General features: G+C 43.5%; 1 protein-coding gene across 11 annotated transcripts in view; it reads right to left on the bottom strand.

Moving 5' to 3' along the window:
• Positions 1–8883: 8883 nt before the first annotated feature.
• Positions 8884–17834, bottom strand: part of LOC109907909 (agrin) — a 271660-nt gene continuing 262709 nt past the window's right edge. For 9 of the 11 annotated variants that reach the window (XM_031794082.1, XM_031794084.1, XM_031794083.1 and 6 more), the window contains 3 exons: positions 13985–14209; positions 12944–13047; positions 8884–11625 (listed from right to left, as the gene is read on the bottom strand). In XM_031794082.1, coding sequence (XP_031649942.1) covers positions 11444–11625; positions 12944–13047; positions 13985–14209 — 511 coding nt within the window. In that variant the 3' untranslated portion in view covers positions 8884–11443. Of the gene's footprint in view, positions 11626–12943; positions 13048–13984; positions 14210–16303; positions 17227–17834 lie in introns of those variants that run through there. The other 2 variants (XM_031794091.1, XM_031794088.1) reach the window with 2 other exon arrangements.

Raw genomic sequence — 17834 nt, 5'->3', positions numbered from 1 at the left:
GATAGACCGTCCCGAGAAGGCGTACTGGAGGTCTCGAGCACCGAGCCTGCCCAACCTTACCTGGTTGAATGCTCCCCGTAGCCTGACCAGTGCGGCGAGGTGGAATAGGCCGCACTGGGCTGTGCAAGCGAAACGGGAACACCATGTGTAAGGCTGGTGCCATGTACGCCGGCCCGAGGAGACGCACTGGAGACCAGATGCATAAAACCGGCCTCATGGCACCTGGCTCGATGCTCAACCTAGCCCGGCCGATACGAGGAGCTGGGATGTACCGCACCAGGCTAAGCACGCGTACTGGGGACACCGTGCGCTCCACCGCATAACACGGTGCCTGACCAGTACAACGCCCTCTCTCACTCCGGTAAGCACGGGAAGCTGGTGCAGGTCTCCTACCTGCCTTAGCCACACTCCCCGTGTGCCCCCTCCAAGAAATTTTTGGGGCTGCCTCTCGGGCATCCAGCCCTGCTTCCGTGCTGCCTCTTCAAACTGCCGCCTCTCCGCTTTGGCTGCCTCCAGCTCTGCCTTGGGGCGGCGATATTCCCCCGGCTGCATCCAGGGTCCATCTCCATCCAGTATCTCCTCCCAAGTCCAATAGTCCTGATTGCGCTGCGCCTCCTGCCGCTGCCTGTCACCACGCTGCTTGGTCCTGTTTTGGTGGGTGGTTCTGTCACGGCAGATTTCCCCCTCTTCCTCTGAAGAGGTGAAACAAGGATCGGACCAATATGCGGCGTGGTAAGTGTCCATGGTATTTAATATGAAAACTCAACATGAACACAAATACAAAATAACAAAGTGAACTGGCAACGAAACAGTCCCATGTGGCACAAACACTGACACAGGAAACAACCACCCACAAAATACCCAAAGAACATGGCTGCCTAAATATGGTTCCCAATCAGAGACAAAGAAAAGCACCTGCCTCTAATTGAGAACCAATCTAGGCAACCATAGACTTACATAAACACCTAGAAAGGAAACAACCCCATAAACATACAAAACCCATAGACATACATCACCCATGTCACACCCTGACCTAACCAAAATAACAAGGAACACAAAGAACACTAATGTCAGGGTGGGACAGTTTTACACCTCCAGCAGGGGAATTACATTTCTGTGTGCATGATATTCACTTTCACTGGCATATAGTACAGTACATTTGATGGAATTCAGCTGCAGTAATTTATGTCTGTATCCATTCACCATCATCAATAGCGTTTCCTAGGTCTACCTTATATTTTTGTTTTACATGGTGTGTGACATCGGGAAAAGTCTCTGTCAACCCTTGATACCGTTTGGAAATCAACTTTAGAGGTTTGTCAGACTGCCTTAAAATAGTTTGAATCTTTGAAGTTTGCTGCTTGTCCAGTGTTTGCAGCACAGAGAAAATATAGTGTTGTTTCTGCAAAAATTCACCTCAGCTCCATCACAGACTGGTCTTCCCTGGCTGCCTGACCCTGATGAGACCCCTGTCACCATCTGATCCTGCTCAGATGAGGCATGACAAAGAAATACCTTGGTCTACATTTATACATTATATTATCCAATAATACAATCAATGGATCAATAATTGAAATGACCATTATTCCCATTATTGCAGAGAGAGAGGAGAGTGTAGCCTTGAAAAAACGTATAGTAAAATCTTGGAAATCAAGCAATCCGCCATCATTAACACAATGTGAAAATCAAATGATTTATTATTGAAATGTTGAAATAGCATGGGCGACCGAGAAAAACTAATTGGTAGGCTACAAGAAGGCCATGTGTCAAACAATAATGCAGCCACTAGGGATGGGTTTGAGCATGTGGGCCTGGGCAGATTAAATGTAGTCGTTTGTGTGCGTATGTGCTGTGCCTTCGGGAAAGTATTCAGACGCCTTGACGTTTGAATCAATGAATCAAATGACCATGATCCCCAGATCCCAGACTGTAGCCTACCCATCAATTCAATACGGAACTTTGTATCCATTCACTGATTGTTATACTACACTGGACATTTCACCTGAGCTCCATAGACTGGTCTTGCCTGGCTGTCTGATCCTGCAGGGACACCTGTCACCATCTGATCCTGCTAAGACATGATGAGCATAGTGTTGTGTACTAACTGTGCACCATGACAGTGAAGCCTGTAGGGCTGTTTATACCGTGTCAGTGTGAAAAGTAGGGCATTAGCTACGGAAAATGACAGATAAATACATTGCTATACTGACTAATAAAAACTCACATTGCACTGAAAAGGTAGCCTAGTGGTTAGAGCGTTGGGACAGTAACCGAAAGTTTACTGGATCAAATCCCCGAGCTGACAGGGTAAAAATATGTTGTTCTGCCTATGAACAAGGCAGTTAACCCACTATTCCTAGGTTGTCATTGTAAATAAGAATGTATTCTTAACTGACTTGCCTAGAAAAATGAAAACAGCTAGAGGCTAGCTGAGCTGGCAGCTAGTTAACTACTGTAGTTGCTAGTAGATCCTTCAGTTGAGAGGGGATGAATCATTAGCTAGTTACACTACTAGCTGGGAGTAATAGTTTTCTTCTTCTGTCAAACAGCAGTTACCTTGCCAGCTAGATCAGTCAACTAAAGAGTAGCCAGTTTCTGCTCTGCTTGCTTTACAACCCAGAGAAAAAGCGCAACACAGACAGCAGCTCTGTTCATCTCTCCTGTGCTGGTCCTGTACGCAAGCCTTTCAGAAGCTTTGCCTTCACACGGCTTGTCTGCATGCTCTGTGGTGTCTGTGTGGTCCTTCGCATTGTCCAAAAGCACACTGGAGCTGTATTTTCTATCACAGTGCAATCATAAAATTGGGGGGACAAAAATGCCCCCCCCCCTCCCCAGTGAAAGTTGCACCCATGGCTTATTCTTTAGTACGGTGTCCATAGCAACTTGGTTCATGCCAGAATGCTTACAGGTGGAATCGCAGACAACCATGACGAGTAGACTGGAAAGGAGCATGCTTGTAGGCCTATCAAACATTTGCTAGTAGGTTATATAATTTAATTCCATTTTATTACACAGCCTCTAAAACCAAAAGGGAGGGCAATGCAAGTTGAATCCAGTTCTAGATCACAACTCCATCACACATCATATAAATGCAGTTCATGAGAGGGTAACTGAACGAACGTTCGGTATGCTACATAGGCTACTGCCAATTTTCGTATTAAAATAGGTCTACATGATTACACATGTCTTGATTAGAAAATAGTCATCCGCGAACTCCCTATTATTTATAGCAGCAATGCAATTAATGGACGTCATTATGAAATGTTTTGCTCCGCTATTGTCTCGCAAAGGACGATAATGGCAAATCTATTTATTCTTGCCTCCGTTCACGTCATCTTTCCATGAACGCAAATTGTAGGTTGCAGAGAGAGAGAGAGAGAGTAGCCTTGAAAAACGTATAGTAAAAATCTGCAAATCAAGCAATCTGCCATCATTAACACAATGTGAGAATCTAATGATTTATTATTGAAACATTGAAATAGCATGGGCGACCGAGAAAAACGAATTGGTTGGCTGCAAATTAAGGCCACGTGTCAAACAATAATGCAGCCACTAGGGATGGGTTTGAGCACGTGGGTCTGGGCAGATTAAATGTAGTCGTTTGTGTGTTTGTGTGTTCAGAAAGTATTCAGACCCCTTGACTTTTTTTCACGTGTTGTTACGTTACAGCTATATTCTAAAATTGAATATATATTTATATATATTTCCTCAGCAATCTACACACAATACCACAAAATGACAAAGCGAAAACTGGATTTTAGACATTTTTGCAAATGTATTAAAAATTAAAAAATAAACAGAAAAAACGTATTTATTTATTCAGACCCTTTGCTATGTGATTGGAAATTGAGCTCAGGTGCATCCTGTTTCCATTGATCATCTTTGAGATGCTTCTATAACTTGGTTGGAGTCCGCCTGTGGTCAATTAAATTGATTGGACATGATTTGGAAAGGCACACACCTGTCTATACTGTATGTCCCACAGATGCTGCATTCAATTCGCATTCAAAAACGCAAATCACTATCAAGGCGATGGGTCAGAACAGAGGTGCTTCCATTGCTGCAGTATTGACGTCATCAGGCTGTGTGGTTATCAGCAGAAGTTAATCTGCCGGGGTATGGGGTTATGCAATATCTGAGGCCACAGGGCCTTTTCTCTATGGATTTGCTTTGCACTGATAAAGTTTGACCTGCCGGGCCACTGTAGTGCAACTGTAATGTGGTCCTGTATGGTTAAGTTGGAATGAGCATGGTGCTTGCAATGCCAAAGGATGTGGGTTTGATTCCTGCTGGGGCCACCCATATGTAAGATGTATACAAATGACTATACATTGCTTTGGATAAAAGTGTCTGTTAAATGGTATATATTAACTCGACTAGTAATTACATGTTTTTGTAGGCACTAACTACGCCATAGCTCGTAGAGCAAAGCCTATGGGAAAATGAATGGAGTTTTTATAGGGTTTTTCGATAAACGCTGAAAATAAGGTCTTAGTATCTTATACGTTTTGTTCTATGAAATTATTTTCATCAGCTGATGTAACTTTTTGTGAAATTTTAAGCATTTACGTAATGATAAAAACCATAAATATGTAAGAAGAATCAACTACCTTTATCAACCTTTATCTGACAGAAAGAGAAAGGGGAAACAAATGACATCATGGCACATTCGTCATGTTATGTTTATGTAATATTAAACGTGTATCACAAACGGGGGCTGCAACACCAGCAAAAACATAAGCAATACAACCCATCTTCACAAATCTATCAGTTCACAGCCAACTTGTGTGTGTGTGTTTCTGTTCAACCAAACAAGATTATCTGGTTTATCTTCAAGAAGACTGCATTCCAGAGAGGTGGTCGTTTGGTTTCTCAAGACTGATGACAGTTGTCCACAGGCAGAGAATATTCTCTCCGCTAACACTTGGGATGCAGGGGCAGAAATCAGATCCAGTTATATTTCTGAAGCATTGTGGTCGAGATGCTTGCTGGATTCATTGTCCTGGCATCTTCCTGGGGTCCTGCTGCTCCATGGCTGTACTCTCTGAAGTACAAAATACTCTGCTTCCCTCATCAATGGCTCGATCTCTGTTGAGCGAAGTGCCAGAGACACACTTTGGTCCATCAGGCAATCAGCTGCAGGGGTTGGATCGAAGTTGGCTGCCAGAGGATTCAGTATGCATGTGAAGCACTCATGCAGTGACTTCAGGAGGACCTGTGCAATCTGTTTTGCAACAGTAGTTGACTGTAAGTGTGCCTCAAGGTTGAGAAGGCAGAGCACCACATCAGACAGTGACTTGCTGTCATTTTGAAGTCGGTTGGTGTGCATTGCGAACGGCTCCAGCAACTCCTCAAGCTGTTCTAGCTTGGCCCAGTCACACTCTGGACTCACCCTCTGATTTATTCCCTGTTAGCTAGGGATGGATAGTGATTCACAACGTAGGCCTATTTGAAACATCGGCATCTACTGGCAGTATTTACCCATTTGATTTTTGACTAAAGTTTAGAAAGAAAAAACTAAAACGTAACAATTTGGTTTAAAAAAAAAATTGTTTTGTTCATTTTGCAGTCAAATATAATAGTTTCAGTATAGTTAAAAAATATATTTTTTATTCAGTTTACTACATAGTTTACTACATATTTTTATTTCAGTTGTCATTTACTATAATAACCTTGCCATGGAGAAAAAACATTTTTTTGTTGCATTTTCTATCTAGGCACAAGGTGAGACCCAGATGCAGACACAGGAGGCAGATGGTTGAAGTCTTACAATGTTTATTAATCCAAAGGGGTAGGCAAGAGCATGGTCGTGGACAGGCAAAAAGGTCAAAACCAGATCAGAGTCCAGGAGGTACAGAGTGGCAGAGGCTTGTGGTCAAGGCAGGCAGAATGGTCAGGCAGGCGGGTACAAAGTCCAGAAACAGGCAAGGGTCAAAACCAGGAGGACTAGAAAAAGGAGAATTCAAAAAGCAGGAGAACGGGAAAACCGCTGGTTGACTTGGAAACATACAAGACGAACTGGCACAGAGAGACAGGAAACACAGGGATAAATACACTGGGGAAAATCAGCAACACCTGGGGGGGGGGGGTGGAGACAATCACAAGGACAGGTGAAACAGCCTGAAGTCTTTCAAGTTTGGCACACCTGTATTTGGGGAGTTTATCCCATTCTTCTCTGCAGATCTTCTCAAGCTCTGTCTGGTTGGATGGGGAGCGTTGCTGCACAGCTGTTTTCAGGTCTCTCCAGAGATGTTCGATCGGGTTCAAGTCCGGGCTCTGGCTGGGCCACCCAAGGACATTCAGAGACTTGTCCCGAAGCCACTCCTGCGTTGTCTTGGCTGTGTGCTTAGGGACGTTGTCCTGTTGGAAGGTGAACCTTCGCCCCCAGTCTGAGGTCCTGAGTGGTATGGAGGAGCAAAGCGTCTCAATACTTAATAAATTTTTCATACATTTGCTAAAATGTCCAAAAACTGTTCTTGCTTTGTCATTATGGGGTATTGTGAGGAGATTGATGAGGGGAAAAAATATTTAATCCATTTTAGATTAAGGCTGTAACGTAACAAAATGTGGATGAAGCCAAGTCGTCTGGACACTTTCCAAGTGCACTGTAGGAGAGTGTGAACAACAAATGGGACACAACCTATAAAAAGGACAGAAAACTAGTCCATGAAAAGGGATTGGAACACAACCTCTAAAAAGGACAACAAACTAGTTAAAAAGGAGAGCAAACTATTGCATGAAAAGGGATTTGGACACAACCTGGGATGGGGTGACTGTGTATGCCGACTCAAACTCAGTGTTCAGCAGCATAAAACGGTTCCCTAGAACCAGGCCAAAACCGAAAAAGAAGACCCTCTTTAGTGTCCTCTCACTCTCTGTTCCCTCTCTGTCCCGAGGTGATTGGTTCCAGGCTGACCTTTTGACATTTTCGCCCGAAGACTTAAGAGTCCTCTGGTCCAAAATAAAATCCCAGGAAGAGAAACAAAGGGGACTCACATCGAATCCTATGGAGCAGGACAGCTAGGGCCTTGTTATGGACAGAAAAATAGAGCCTTTATTGCAGCCAACCAGGGCCTAGCTAGTAACCCCCCTTCCCAAAAGAAAAGAGCCCTCTCATCCAAGCTCCGATCACTTCATCATTATTTCACATTGGGCCGCAGAAATCAAACCCAGTGCGTTTGTATTTTTGCAGATATAAGTCATGAGAAAAGCTCATGGATGCCGTTTTTTCTCCAGGCTAGCCGCCTCTCCTCTGCTGCTCTGAAGATCTGCTGATGACCTTTCAGTTGGAAAAGGCCTGGCATTGTTGCATAATTCATAAATCCACTTTGACCTTTGTAAAAAATATAATTGAAAGTAACTGCCCAGTGAAAATCTCACTTTTAAAAGTTCATATTTTGTTAACTTGTATCCAAATAATGTTGACTCGTCCTATACTCGTATGTGTGTCGTTCTATCTAGAAAACCACAAGAAAGAGGATTTCGACACCCACCATCCCAGATTGTTCTGAAATTGTTTCTGTAGTTAGTAACAAATACGATTAGCATTTCTGAAACATTATTTTGTTGAAATATAATTTGATCTCTGATCAATTAAGCTAATTGATTGCACCCAAATTGGCCATTTTAATTTATAGGATTCAGATCATATTCAATAAATATAGTACCCAACATCTGATTTGGACCAAAATTCTTCTGATCAATGAGTATGGAGAAGCAATACTCCAAGCCACAGCTTCATACTAATTGTCAAACATAGTGAACTGATACTATATACTGGCTGTTGGGGTGGGATTGGCATGTGGTGTGAGGCATCTGTAGGTGGCTTTTGAAATTGTTTGTGATTCCTTATGTCTTACTCATTGGTAGAAAGAAGTTTGGTCCAAATTGGATGTTGGGTAATATATTTACTGAATCGTATATATTAATATCAATTAGCTTTATTTTTCAGATATAAAATAAAACGTCAATGAAATAATGTTTCAGGAATGGCAATCCTATCTGTTTCTAATCTGAGATAGTGGGTGTCTTGGCTTGCTGAAATGACATGGAACGAATCAAGTGGTCAGAGCATAAATTGGAGATAAAACAAAACAAAAAAACACCTCAAACTTGTATCTCAAACAGACCATTTAAAAAATGCTTAATATTTCCTCATAGAACATGATGTCATCTCCCTGAGAAGGATGAGCTGGCCAATCAGCGGTCTAAAGGAGAATGAGCTGGCCAATCAGCAGTCTACTCACGTGAATATTTTTAATGACCGTATCCGCCAACACCCCATTCTGTTGTTGGGGTACGCCCACACCATTCCATCACAGAAAATGTTTTAAAAAATAATTAAACTGCCCATGGCAGTTACTCTAAAACTGTATTCCCCAGCATGTTTAAAAATAACTCATCTTGAAATGTTCTTAGCACTGGCTGGCTGGAGGCTTTGAGTTGAATGAGAATGGCATCACATTAACATTCCATCTTTATATTAGTTGTTTTGAACCCATGATTATCTGTGAGGGTATACTTGCAAGAACCTATAATCAATGAGTAAATTGTCTGCGTGTAGCATGTTGGAATGTGTGTGCTGAGTAAATACTTATTTCACTATAGTTGAATTGTGTATGTGTATAAATTCATTCTGCACAGAAACGTGTATACTTTATATAATTAAACCAGCCAAGAGAAACTACCTAAAGTTTGTGGAGAACGCTTAACACTAATACGCACGAGTAAACACATCTTGTCCTTATTGACTTACTGTGAACAGTATGAATCGGTCCGTGTTTAGGTAATGCAGGTATGCATTTCTTACGATGGTGTTAAGTAGTCATTATTTCATTCAACTGGAAGGGGATTCATTCCACGGAGACAGGTGACAGAGTCGGGTCTGTTTGTTTGACACTTTATTTCATGGTGGTAGGAACACAAGACAAAGGTAATAAAGTTAGTAATGATCAGGTCATGCCACTCTTACTCAGTGCACTGCCCTTCAGGAGTGTCTCAATCAAACAGTAGTTTACAGAGGCCAGACGGAATCCACATGAAGACATAAATAAGGAACAGAAAATAGATTCAAACAGTAAATAGTATATTTTATGTAAAGCCAGAGGTCGACCATTTGTGCGTCCCTCTGAGGATTTGTATGAGAATTATTAATATAATTATTATGTATTAATTTACATGAAGATGATGAGGCTAGTATGCTGGCCAAAGTAAGAGCACAGAACAGTATGGACAATGACTTTGTCAACCTGTAGGCCGCTGACCTGTTTTAAGGCAATTCATAGATAGTTTTTACCACCCCGACATTAGATTGTGTCGTCTCACTCGTGAGCCTGCGCCACTTGTCTTCTGAGTGCCACTAACACAGGAACCCACTGCTCATGAACTACTACTGGAATAGGTCCAATTCAACAGTAATACAACATGTAAATACAGTGGTGTACACACACACACACACACACCCAGGGTTCCTGGTCTTGGAATGGACACTAGTCCTTGATTACACTCAAAAGCCATATACTTCGATGCTCTTCCCCTCCTCATTGACATAGGAACATCATTATTGTGTGTAGTGAACAGACAAGTCAGACTTATTTCCAGTGTATAGCACTAAAAACATAACCTCTACAGTTTTACACATTGCAAAATTTTCACTTACAAATTTCAGGGCTGTACAAAATGGCCGTTTTTTGTGTCGCGGGGGGGAAATAATGAAGAACTTAAACAAACTAATACAATACCACTGATACTCAACCTTGAACAAGCATTTGTTTTCTCTTATAATATTGCCAAGTATCTTATATATCAAAACAGAGTGGGTTTATGTCAGTCATTGCAGTTTAGTTTTTGCATTGCATTATGAGTTTTTGGATGTTACAGAATTCATCTCGACAATACAAAACCCATGCATAAGTACGTTTATTAGTAATTGCGATTATGTTTGCTATTTTTTTCCTCATTTTGCTGCCAAATGTCCCAACTCATCACATTATCACTTTTCCAACAGCAAGAGATAGATCACTCTTAATGCAAGAGAAAGTATAACCCAGTCTTCATTCCAATTTGATCAAAAAATGGACTTTGAAGTTTGAAAGACTGAAGAATTTCATTGACTACTAAACATTCCATGACTGAGCATTTGAGGGTCCTATTGTCTCCTATGGTATGATACAGTATCTCGCTTCTTCCTCTTGGTCGGTCCTCTCTTCAGCCTGAGCTTATAGCACTCCCACCAGGCCAGTTGCGGTAACAACAACAACCTGTCCTTTTGAGCCATTCCAAGTCCAGCAAAACAAACTCCAATAGAAAAACAAGTGCTCAAAAAAGGACCCCACCAAAATGAAATAGTTATCCTAGCTCAGTGAAACCAGATAGTTGAACCGTTTTGTAAAACACAACGCGTGTTTGCGACAGGTAATCCACTTGGCCGGCAACACAGTGAAACCAAAACAAAACAAAATCAACACTGCAGAAACTGCATGCAACTAATGGTCATCCTGATTGTAAAATAGAAAGCACAATACATGAGATTCACAATTCTTGAGAAGAGAACCAATCTTACATATTCACAGTCTCAGGTATTTATATAGTCTATATTTATTACATTTCTTTAATTAAATTATTATTACATTTCTTGATTGATGCATGTTGTGGAATGATGATATGTGTGTTGTCCTTGAATGCAGGGCACTTTGTTTTTGTTCAGCTCTGGGGGTTTGCGAATCATTTCAAAACTCAAGTCGTTGATTGAGAGGCAATGTAGATCATTTGCGCTGTTTGAGGAGTTTGATTAAGCGGTTTCAGAAGTTCATTCTGAGCAGCCCTACTGGTTACAAGCAGATGGTTCTAGGATACCATTGTCCTGTTCATTAGGCACAAAACGGAAGAAAACAGACACGCCCAATAAAACATGCCCGTTTTCATTTTCCGTTGCAAAATGTTTTAAAAACGTTTTGTAACAGTGTGCTCTAATGACAATGACCAAGGAAACAGCAGTGTGTCTCGACTGCATTTATCTCACAGGGGAATGTTTGTATGTATTTCTATAGGCTGTGTTGTGTGGTAGTGAATGATATGGCATCAAGACAAGGAAATAATAGAGAGCACCAATGTGATTCACCAGTGTTTAAGTAATGAGCGAGGGAGAGGTTTTGTTCATGTTTGTTTTAAAACAACAAAACAACACAATGAATACAGCTTACACTTGTCTCGCGACGTCACACAAAAGTACGCGAATATGTACGGTATGTACACCTGCGTTTCAGGGCGGGGATAATGAATGAACAGGAGGCGCAGAAAACAAAAAAAATATATATATAAAAAAAAAAATTAAAACAACGTATTCTTTTTATTTTCAATATAAAAAGCAATGAAAAGTATACAAAAATATAAAATAATTACAGCAGTAGACATGGCGTTTATGGAGGGAGTGATTTTAGCCAGGCTATTTTTTGGCCGTGGCGGCTGTGCCAGAGGCGGAACAGTGTAATATTTTGGGGCTGTTCAGGGCGTCCTCCACCAGGTGGAGCTCCACGCCGTCCACCGCGACATCCTTTACACAGCCCACAAAACCTGTGCTGTAGGCCTTAGGCAGTCTCCGGGCCACAGCCAACTCCTCTAAGCCACCTGTGAGAATAAGAAGGATGGGGGAGGGGAGAGATTTAGGACTCATGAAAAGAGACCCACAGTGTCTGAGGTGCACGGAGAGACAAACACACACACACACACACAGGTCACATCCCTTACATCTCCCTACAAGTGAACTTGTTTCATGCCACAAAGGGTAACTGACTGCTGTGTGATGTGAGTCTCTGTGATGTTGACACTGGCAGTAGATGAAGAGAGAAAGACACAAGTAGCTCTGGTGAACAGGGACATCAAACAGGTGGTTCTCTCTGGAGGAGTGCTCTAAGCACAATCACTGGAACTTACCTCACTTTCATTTTCAAGGGGAGTTGTCCTTCTGATAGGTCACCTGTATTACTCTCTCTCTCTCATTCCCTCTTTCTACCTGCTCTCCTGCTCCTCGTTTAATCCGCCGCGCCGTGAGTTTGCCTCTCCGTCGAGCTCTTTCCCACCTTCCCTCTCTTCTCTCTGTCCCCTCTAATCGGATTGCGTGCCTCTGAATCGGGGATCGACAGGGCTAATTTCATGCGAGTTACAGATGAATTAATGATGAGCGGTGAAAGAGGGGGATTTAAGAGAGCAGCCGCTTGATGTACGGCCTGCTGAAAGGATAATGTATTCTAGCCGCGGGGTGTGCTCAGCACCTGTTTGGAGCCACAGCAGTGCACTTGTGTGCTGTGTCATTAGCGTGTGTTTGTGTGTGTGTGTGAGTGAGTGAGTGAGATAGTGTGTGTATGTGTGTCATGGCTCTCCTCGCTCAAACATACACCTTCCCACCACACTGCACGACCACATGCATTTGAAAGTCATTTTTTCCCTATTTCCTCAGAACATTCCATCTAGACACAGCGGGTGCTCTCTTGGAAGCCATTTCTCTGAGCGAAGTTCAGGGCCAAATGGCACTCAAAAAGATAACGGGACGACTTTAGTCGTTTCACATTTTCCGAGAGCGGAGAACCTTTGAGTTTAGTCAGACCGTTTAATATCACAAATCAACACCTGAATAGAGAGGGACAATCATCCATTGCATTCCTCATTTCTGCCACACTTTAACATCGCTACAGATGAAGATGTACTATGTGAGCTGGATTAGGTTGTGTGGTGCTCGGCGGTACCTCGGCCACTACTCCATGTTCTATACACTGCCAGAGGAATGCTGGAAGTGCTCTGGTAAGCATTTCCTCACGAAAAAAACAACAACATTTTATTGTCTGACCTCTTTGATATATTCAGAACCAACCAAACCAGAGGAGTGTGTCTGTGTTTCTGTCTGTCTGCGTGTGTAAACCCCAACACGCAAGCTCGTTAGTGGACCTACCCAACCAGAGGGCTCCGTCTGTGTCCAGCTGAGTGGCTGCCAGGGGCGACGAACCTGTGACCGCTGCCTCGTTGCCCACCTGGAGAGAGCCGTCCCTAAGTGCTCTAAGAGAGGGGGAGGAGGAGGAAGATAGAGAGGTAGAGGAAGGGGCGTGAGAGAGAAGGGGGAGGTAGAGCGAGAGAGGGGATAGATATAGGCAGGGGGAGAGAAACAGGAGATAGGGGGAGAACATTTGTTTACAGCCTGTCTGCTACATCATTTTAAATTCCACTTCAACTGGCATGTAGCAGACATCAAGACTTCAATGAGAGTAATCAAGTCTTCACTGCTCTGATGATTGTGTGCTTAGCAGTTGATTGAGGGAATGGGAGAGAGAAAATCCATCCCAAATGGCACCCTATTCCTTATAAAAGTTTTGACCAGAAAAGTAGTGTAGTTTATAGTGAATAGGGTGCCATTTCAGACACAGACAGTCACTTAGCAGTCTGTCAATTACAGAGACCAACTTCCATGGATTGAAAGGAATCAAATCTCCACTATGTGGTAAGTAAGCAGTTACGTCATGGGACGACGCGGGTAGGTAGCACTCGGTGTGTTTCGAGCAGAAGAGATGTCAGACAAAGTAATAACATTCATAACACATGACCTCAGACTTAAAGGAAACATTTATATTTGGGACGGTATTATCAGTGGAGTAATGAAAATGTAAAAATATATATATTTTCAGAGGATTTTTCTTTTAAATGCTGTGGCATAAAAGCTAACCAAAAGCTAGCTTGTCGGTTTGCTTACAAGCAGACTGAAATTGAAGGCGAATATGAAAACCATACACTCTGTATGCTGTGTATGGTTTGTAACATTTCACAAACTTTGTTCCACTCTTTGGTCCTTTTCTATAACTCAATTATTACTAACTTGAATATTCATTTAGGGGTGAACCATACAACTTACACTTAAGTCAAATGTTAACTTTTCAAGTCAAGTGTGGATTTGACCCTAATACAACATTTTACCAATACAGGCTATCCTACACCGTCTTACCTGCTGGCCTTGATGTGGATCCAGCGGTTGGTGTTGACGCGGACCGTCGAGCGCAGCACCACAGGCTTGGAGCCCAGGTCGTAGGTCATCTGCACACGGCCGTCCACCACCGCCAGGGCGATGTAGTCAGATCGCTCCATGCCCTTACCACTCCACAGCACCAGGCCCTGAGTGGCCTCGGTCTTAATGCTCAGTTCAAACTTGTTCACCAGCAGGGCTTTCTCACTGCGGGGGAGGGGGAGGACAGTTACAGTGACTTATGTTAGTGAAGTGAAGAGGACGTTAGGTGATCGTGACATTTGCACGTTTGCATACTGGCTGAGGTGACTCAGGGTTGATAGTGACAGGGTGCATCCAAAATGATAGTGGCCGGTGATGGCTCTGTCCTGAAACACTACTGGCATCCTAATTCCTTGTCTAGATTCCTTCATGACTATTGATCTGAAAGCACTTGCCAGGGTCATGGTGGGAAACCTCTAAGGTTCCTTTAACCTGCCGCTGCCTACGGGGCAGAGGAGACGATGACAGTGAAAGGAAGATTAGGTAAAGACTATATTGGATCAGCTATGATGTTTTCCCTTCACCCTGGGTATTTCCAGCTCTCTCTCTCTCTCTCTCTCTCTCTCTCTCTCTCTCTCTCTCTCTCCTGGGCTAACTGTGCAGTAGCTCTCCTCTCTTCTTCCTGTGAGGTGGTGGTTGTTGTGGGGAGGGGGGGGGGGGGCAGGATGCAGGGGGGTTTGGAGCTAGCTGTCTGAAGTGCTGTTTGATCATAGTCTCTGGACTGCCAGTGCTACGGGGGAGTCAGGGAGCTGGGGACAGGGGTGGAGACCTGGGGACATCCTGGCTTGTCCTATGGAGGAGTGCTCCGTGTCACTCACAGCTGTGTCTGCTCTGGGAGAGTGGGGCCGCTGCTCAAAGCCTGACTGGAGCTGGGGTGGTTTGCACACACACACACACACACACACACACACACACACACACACACACACGTTCATGCACTCACACACACACACACGTTCATGCACACACACACACACACGTTCATGCACTCACACACACACACGTTCATGCACTCACACACACACACAGGAACACATTCATGCACGCGTGCCCACGCGCACACACACACACACACACACACCACACACACACACACACACACACACACACACACACACACACACACACACACACACACACACACACACACACACACACACACACACACACACACACACACACACACACACACACACACACACACAGCTCCATTTGGTACAGACCTCAAACACAAACACTCCTGAAGGGATGCTATTTTTAAAAATAGCTCCTTTGTTCTCCACTGTTCCCCCTGTGTGTGTGTGTGTGTGTGTGTCACCAATCGGTATCGCTGTAATGTATTGTGATGCCGACTAGGCTCAACTACTTTCACAGTTTTCAAAAGGATCTTAAACAAAAAACGGAGACAAACACAGGCAAAGCACACAGAGGAGAGAGAGCACACAACACAGAACAGAATGACACGGGAACACAAGACACAGATCACACGAGACAGACATGACACGTACACGAAACGAGTCAGCACAGCAAACAGACAGAGAGGCTCATGGGAGCACAGGGGGTTATACACAGGACATGAGGAGAGGTAAAGAGAAAATGACAGCAGACTACGCCTAAATCGATCCACTTTAAATAAAGTTGGATTTGATTCTGTCATCAGGCATAAAATGAGGCTACTGCCAATGAGCTAACAGGAGTGAAGAGATTGGACTGATTGTTTAATTAATGTTTCTGCTCAGGTATGGCCAACAGGGGTTTGACACATGTACAGTATTCGACCCAGCAGAGAGGAAGGAGTGCAAAGTAGAATTGGATGCGTCTCTTAATACACCGCAACCACATTTGGGTTTAAGACTTCCAAGGGAAACCGTTCCATTCTAAAAAAACAATTCACTGGAGCACAAACAAAACAGAGTGACTAATGAATGAATGGTCATAGAAACCCACTGGACACAAACGGTCAGTAGAAAAAAACGCATACAATATTTGGACTCCTTTCCCTAGGTCTAACCCTCACAGTACCCAGGGGCCCCAAATAAATCATAAGCTGTGTCCGAAATGGCACACTATTCCCTATATAGTGCACTACTTTGAACAGAGCCCTATATGGACCGTGGTCAAAAGTAGTGCACTATAAAGGGCGGCAGGTAGCCTAGTGGTTAGAGCGTTGGACCAGTAACCGAAAGGATGCGAATCCCTGAGCTGACAAGGTAAAAAATCTGTCATTCTGCCCCTGAACAAGGCAGTTAACCCACTGTTCCTAGGCCGTCATTGTAAATAATTTGTTCTTGACTGACTTGCCTAGTTAAATAAAATAAAGGAAATCATTTCTGGCAAAGCCATAGTGTTACACATCAAACTTCTATGGCAATAGCCTCGGGACAAGGTTCAATAAACCTCAGCAGGATGGATTGTCAGGAATAAGGCCACGGTCATCAAAATAAGGATATACTATACTAGACTTATTATGCGTTGGACCCTGCAGGGACAAAGTTTGAAATTAATTAAGGATAGCATGTGAAACAAGGCAGGTATTTTAAATGCTATCAAGGTGGTTTATTTACTGGATTAATAATGCGTATTTTATTCCTCATTGATTGAAGTAAATAAAAATAAAAGGGCTCAGAATGCTATGCACCGCATCGCCTCTAGATGGCAGTAGTAAATAGAGCATTGCTAGGCTTCTACGGAGAACATTGCATAGCGAGGCTGGATGCTGTTTTGGCTGCTAGTGCTGTAGATTATTGGTACCACTGAGCTACTCTGTCTTAATAGACCCTGGGTGCCATTGCAACAGCTAATGGGGATCCAGAATAACAAATAAATAAGTGGGGCCATAGAATACTGTCTCTATAAGTGGCCCAGTTTATAGAGTAGCGTGGCCCTCCAATGCTTTCTCTATGGGGCGCAGTGTACAGATTAGTGTGGCCCTTTAACACTTCTCTCTATGGGGGCCCAGAGTATTGAATAGTGTGGCTCTCCAATACTGTTTCTATGGGTAATTCTCCACTACTGTTTACTTGGGCTGTGAGAGGTTAGGTTGCAACCTGCGGGTGGTTGTGTCAGGGGATGGATGGATGGGGAGGCAGCATGCTAGCGGTTGGTTGGACAGCGCTGGTTACAGGCTCCAGGCTGCAGGGGACACTCACCTTTGCTCTGACGGGTTCTCCAGTGACTCTGGACTTTAAGGGAGCAGGGGAGAGAATGTAAGGGCATGCGATAAGCGCAAGAAAGGGGGGCGGGAAGAGGACCCACGAGGACCCTTACAGGGTGACGCATCGTCACCCCAGCATAGAGAGGAGCTTCATAGACAAGGAGACGTGGCGAACTGAGCAAGTTATTTGCTCGAGAGCTGGGAAAGCAGGACCATACTAGCATACTGCTTAAAATGCATGCCCAATGCATTACTACATTCCAAGTAATATGGTAGTATGGATATACTACGAAGTACTAGGAGCTTTACTGTGATCAGAGATACAGTACTGCAGATCCATTGCGATCACGGTTCAGAAGCAACAGCAACATAATGAGGTCCTCAGAGGAGGATGACCACACCACCACTCAGACTCCAAGTCGAGACTAAGACGTGTCTTAAGGGGAGAGTTGGGCAACAATGTAATGATTTTTTAAATCATTTGGCTGCAAAACCAATTTCCCCTTAGGGATAATAAAATGTTCCACTACTACTACTATTACTGAATCCGATGACAGTGTCGTGTGTGTGTGTGTGTAGCCTTCTTGAGTGAAGGAAGCACCAAATTAGAAACATTGGGTAATCAACAAAAATGGG

This window comes from Oncorhynchus kisutch, linkage group LG17 (assembly GCF_002021735.2).
Source record: "Oncorhynchus kisutch isolate 150728-3 linkage group LG17, Okis_V2, whole genome shotgun sequence".
NCBI classification, from domain to species: domain Eukaryota; kingdom Metazoa; phylum Chordata; class Actinopteri; order Salmoniformes; family Salmonidae; genus Oncorhynchus; species Oncorhynchus kisutch.
This window is presented reverse-complemented; position numbering and strand designations above follow the sequence as displayed.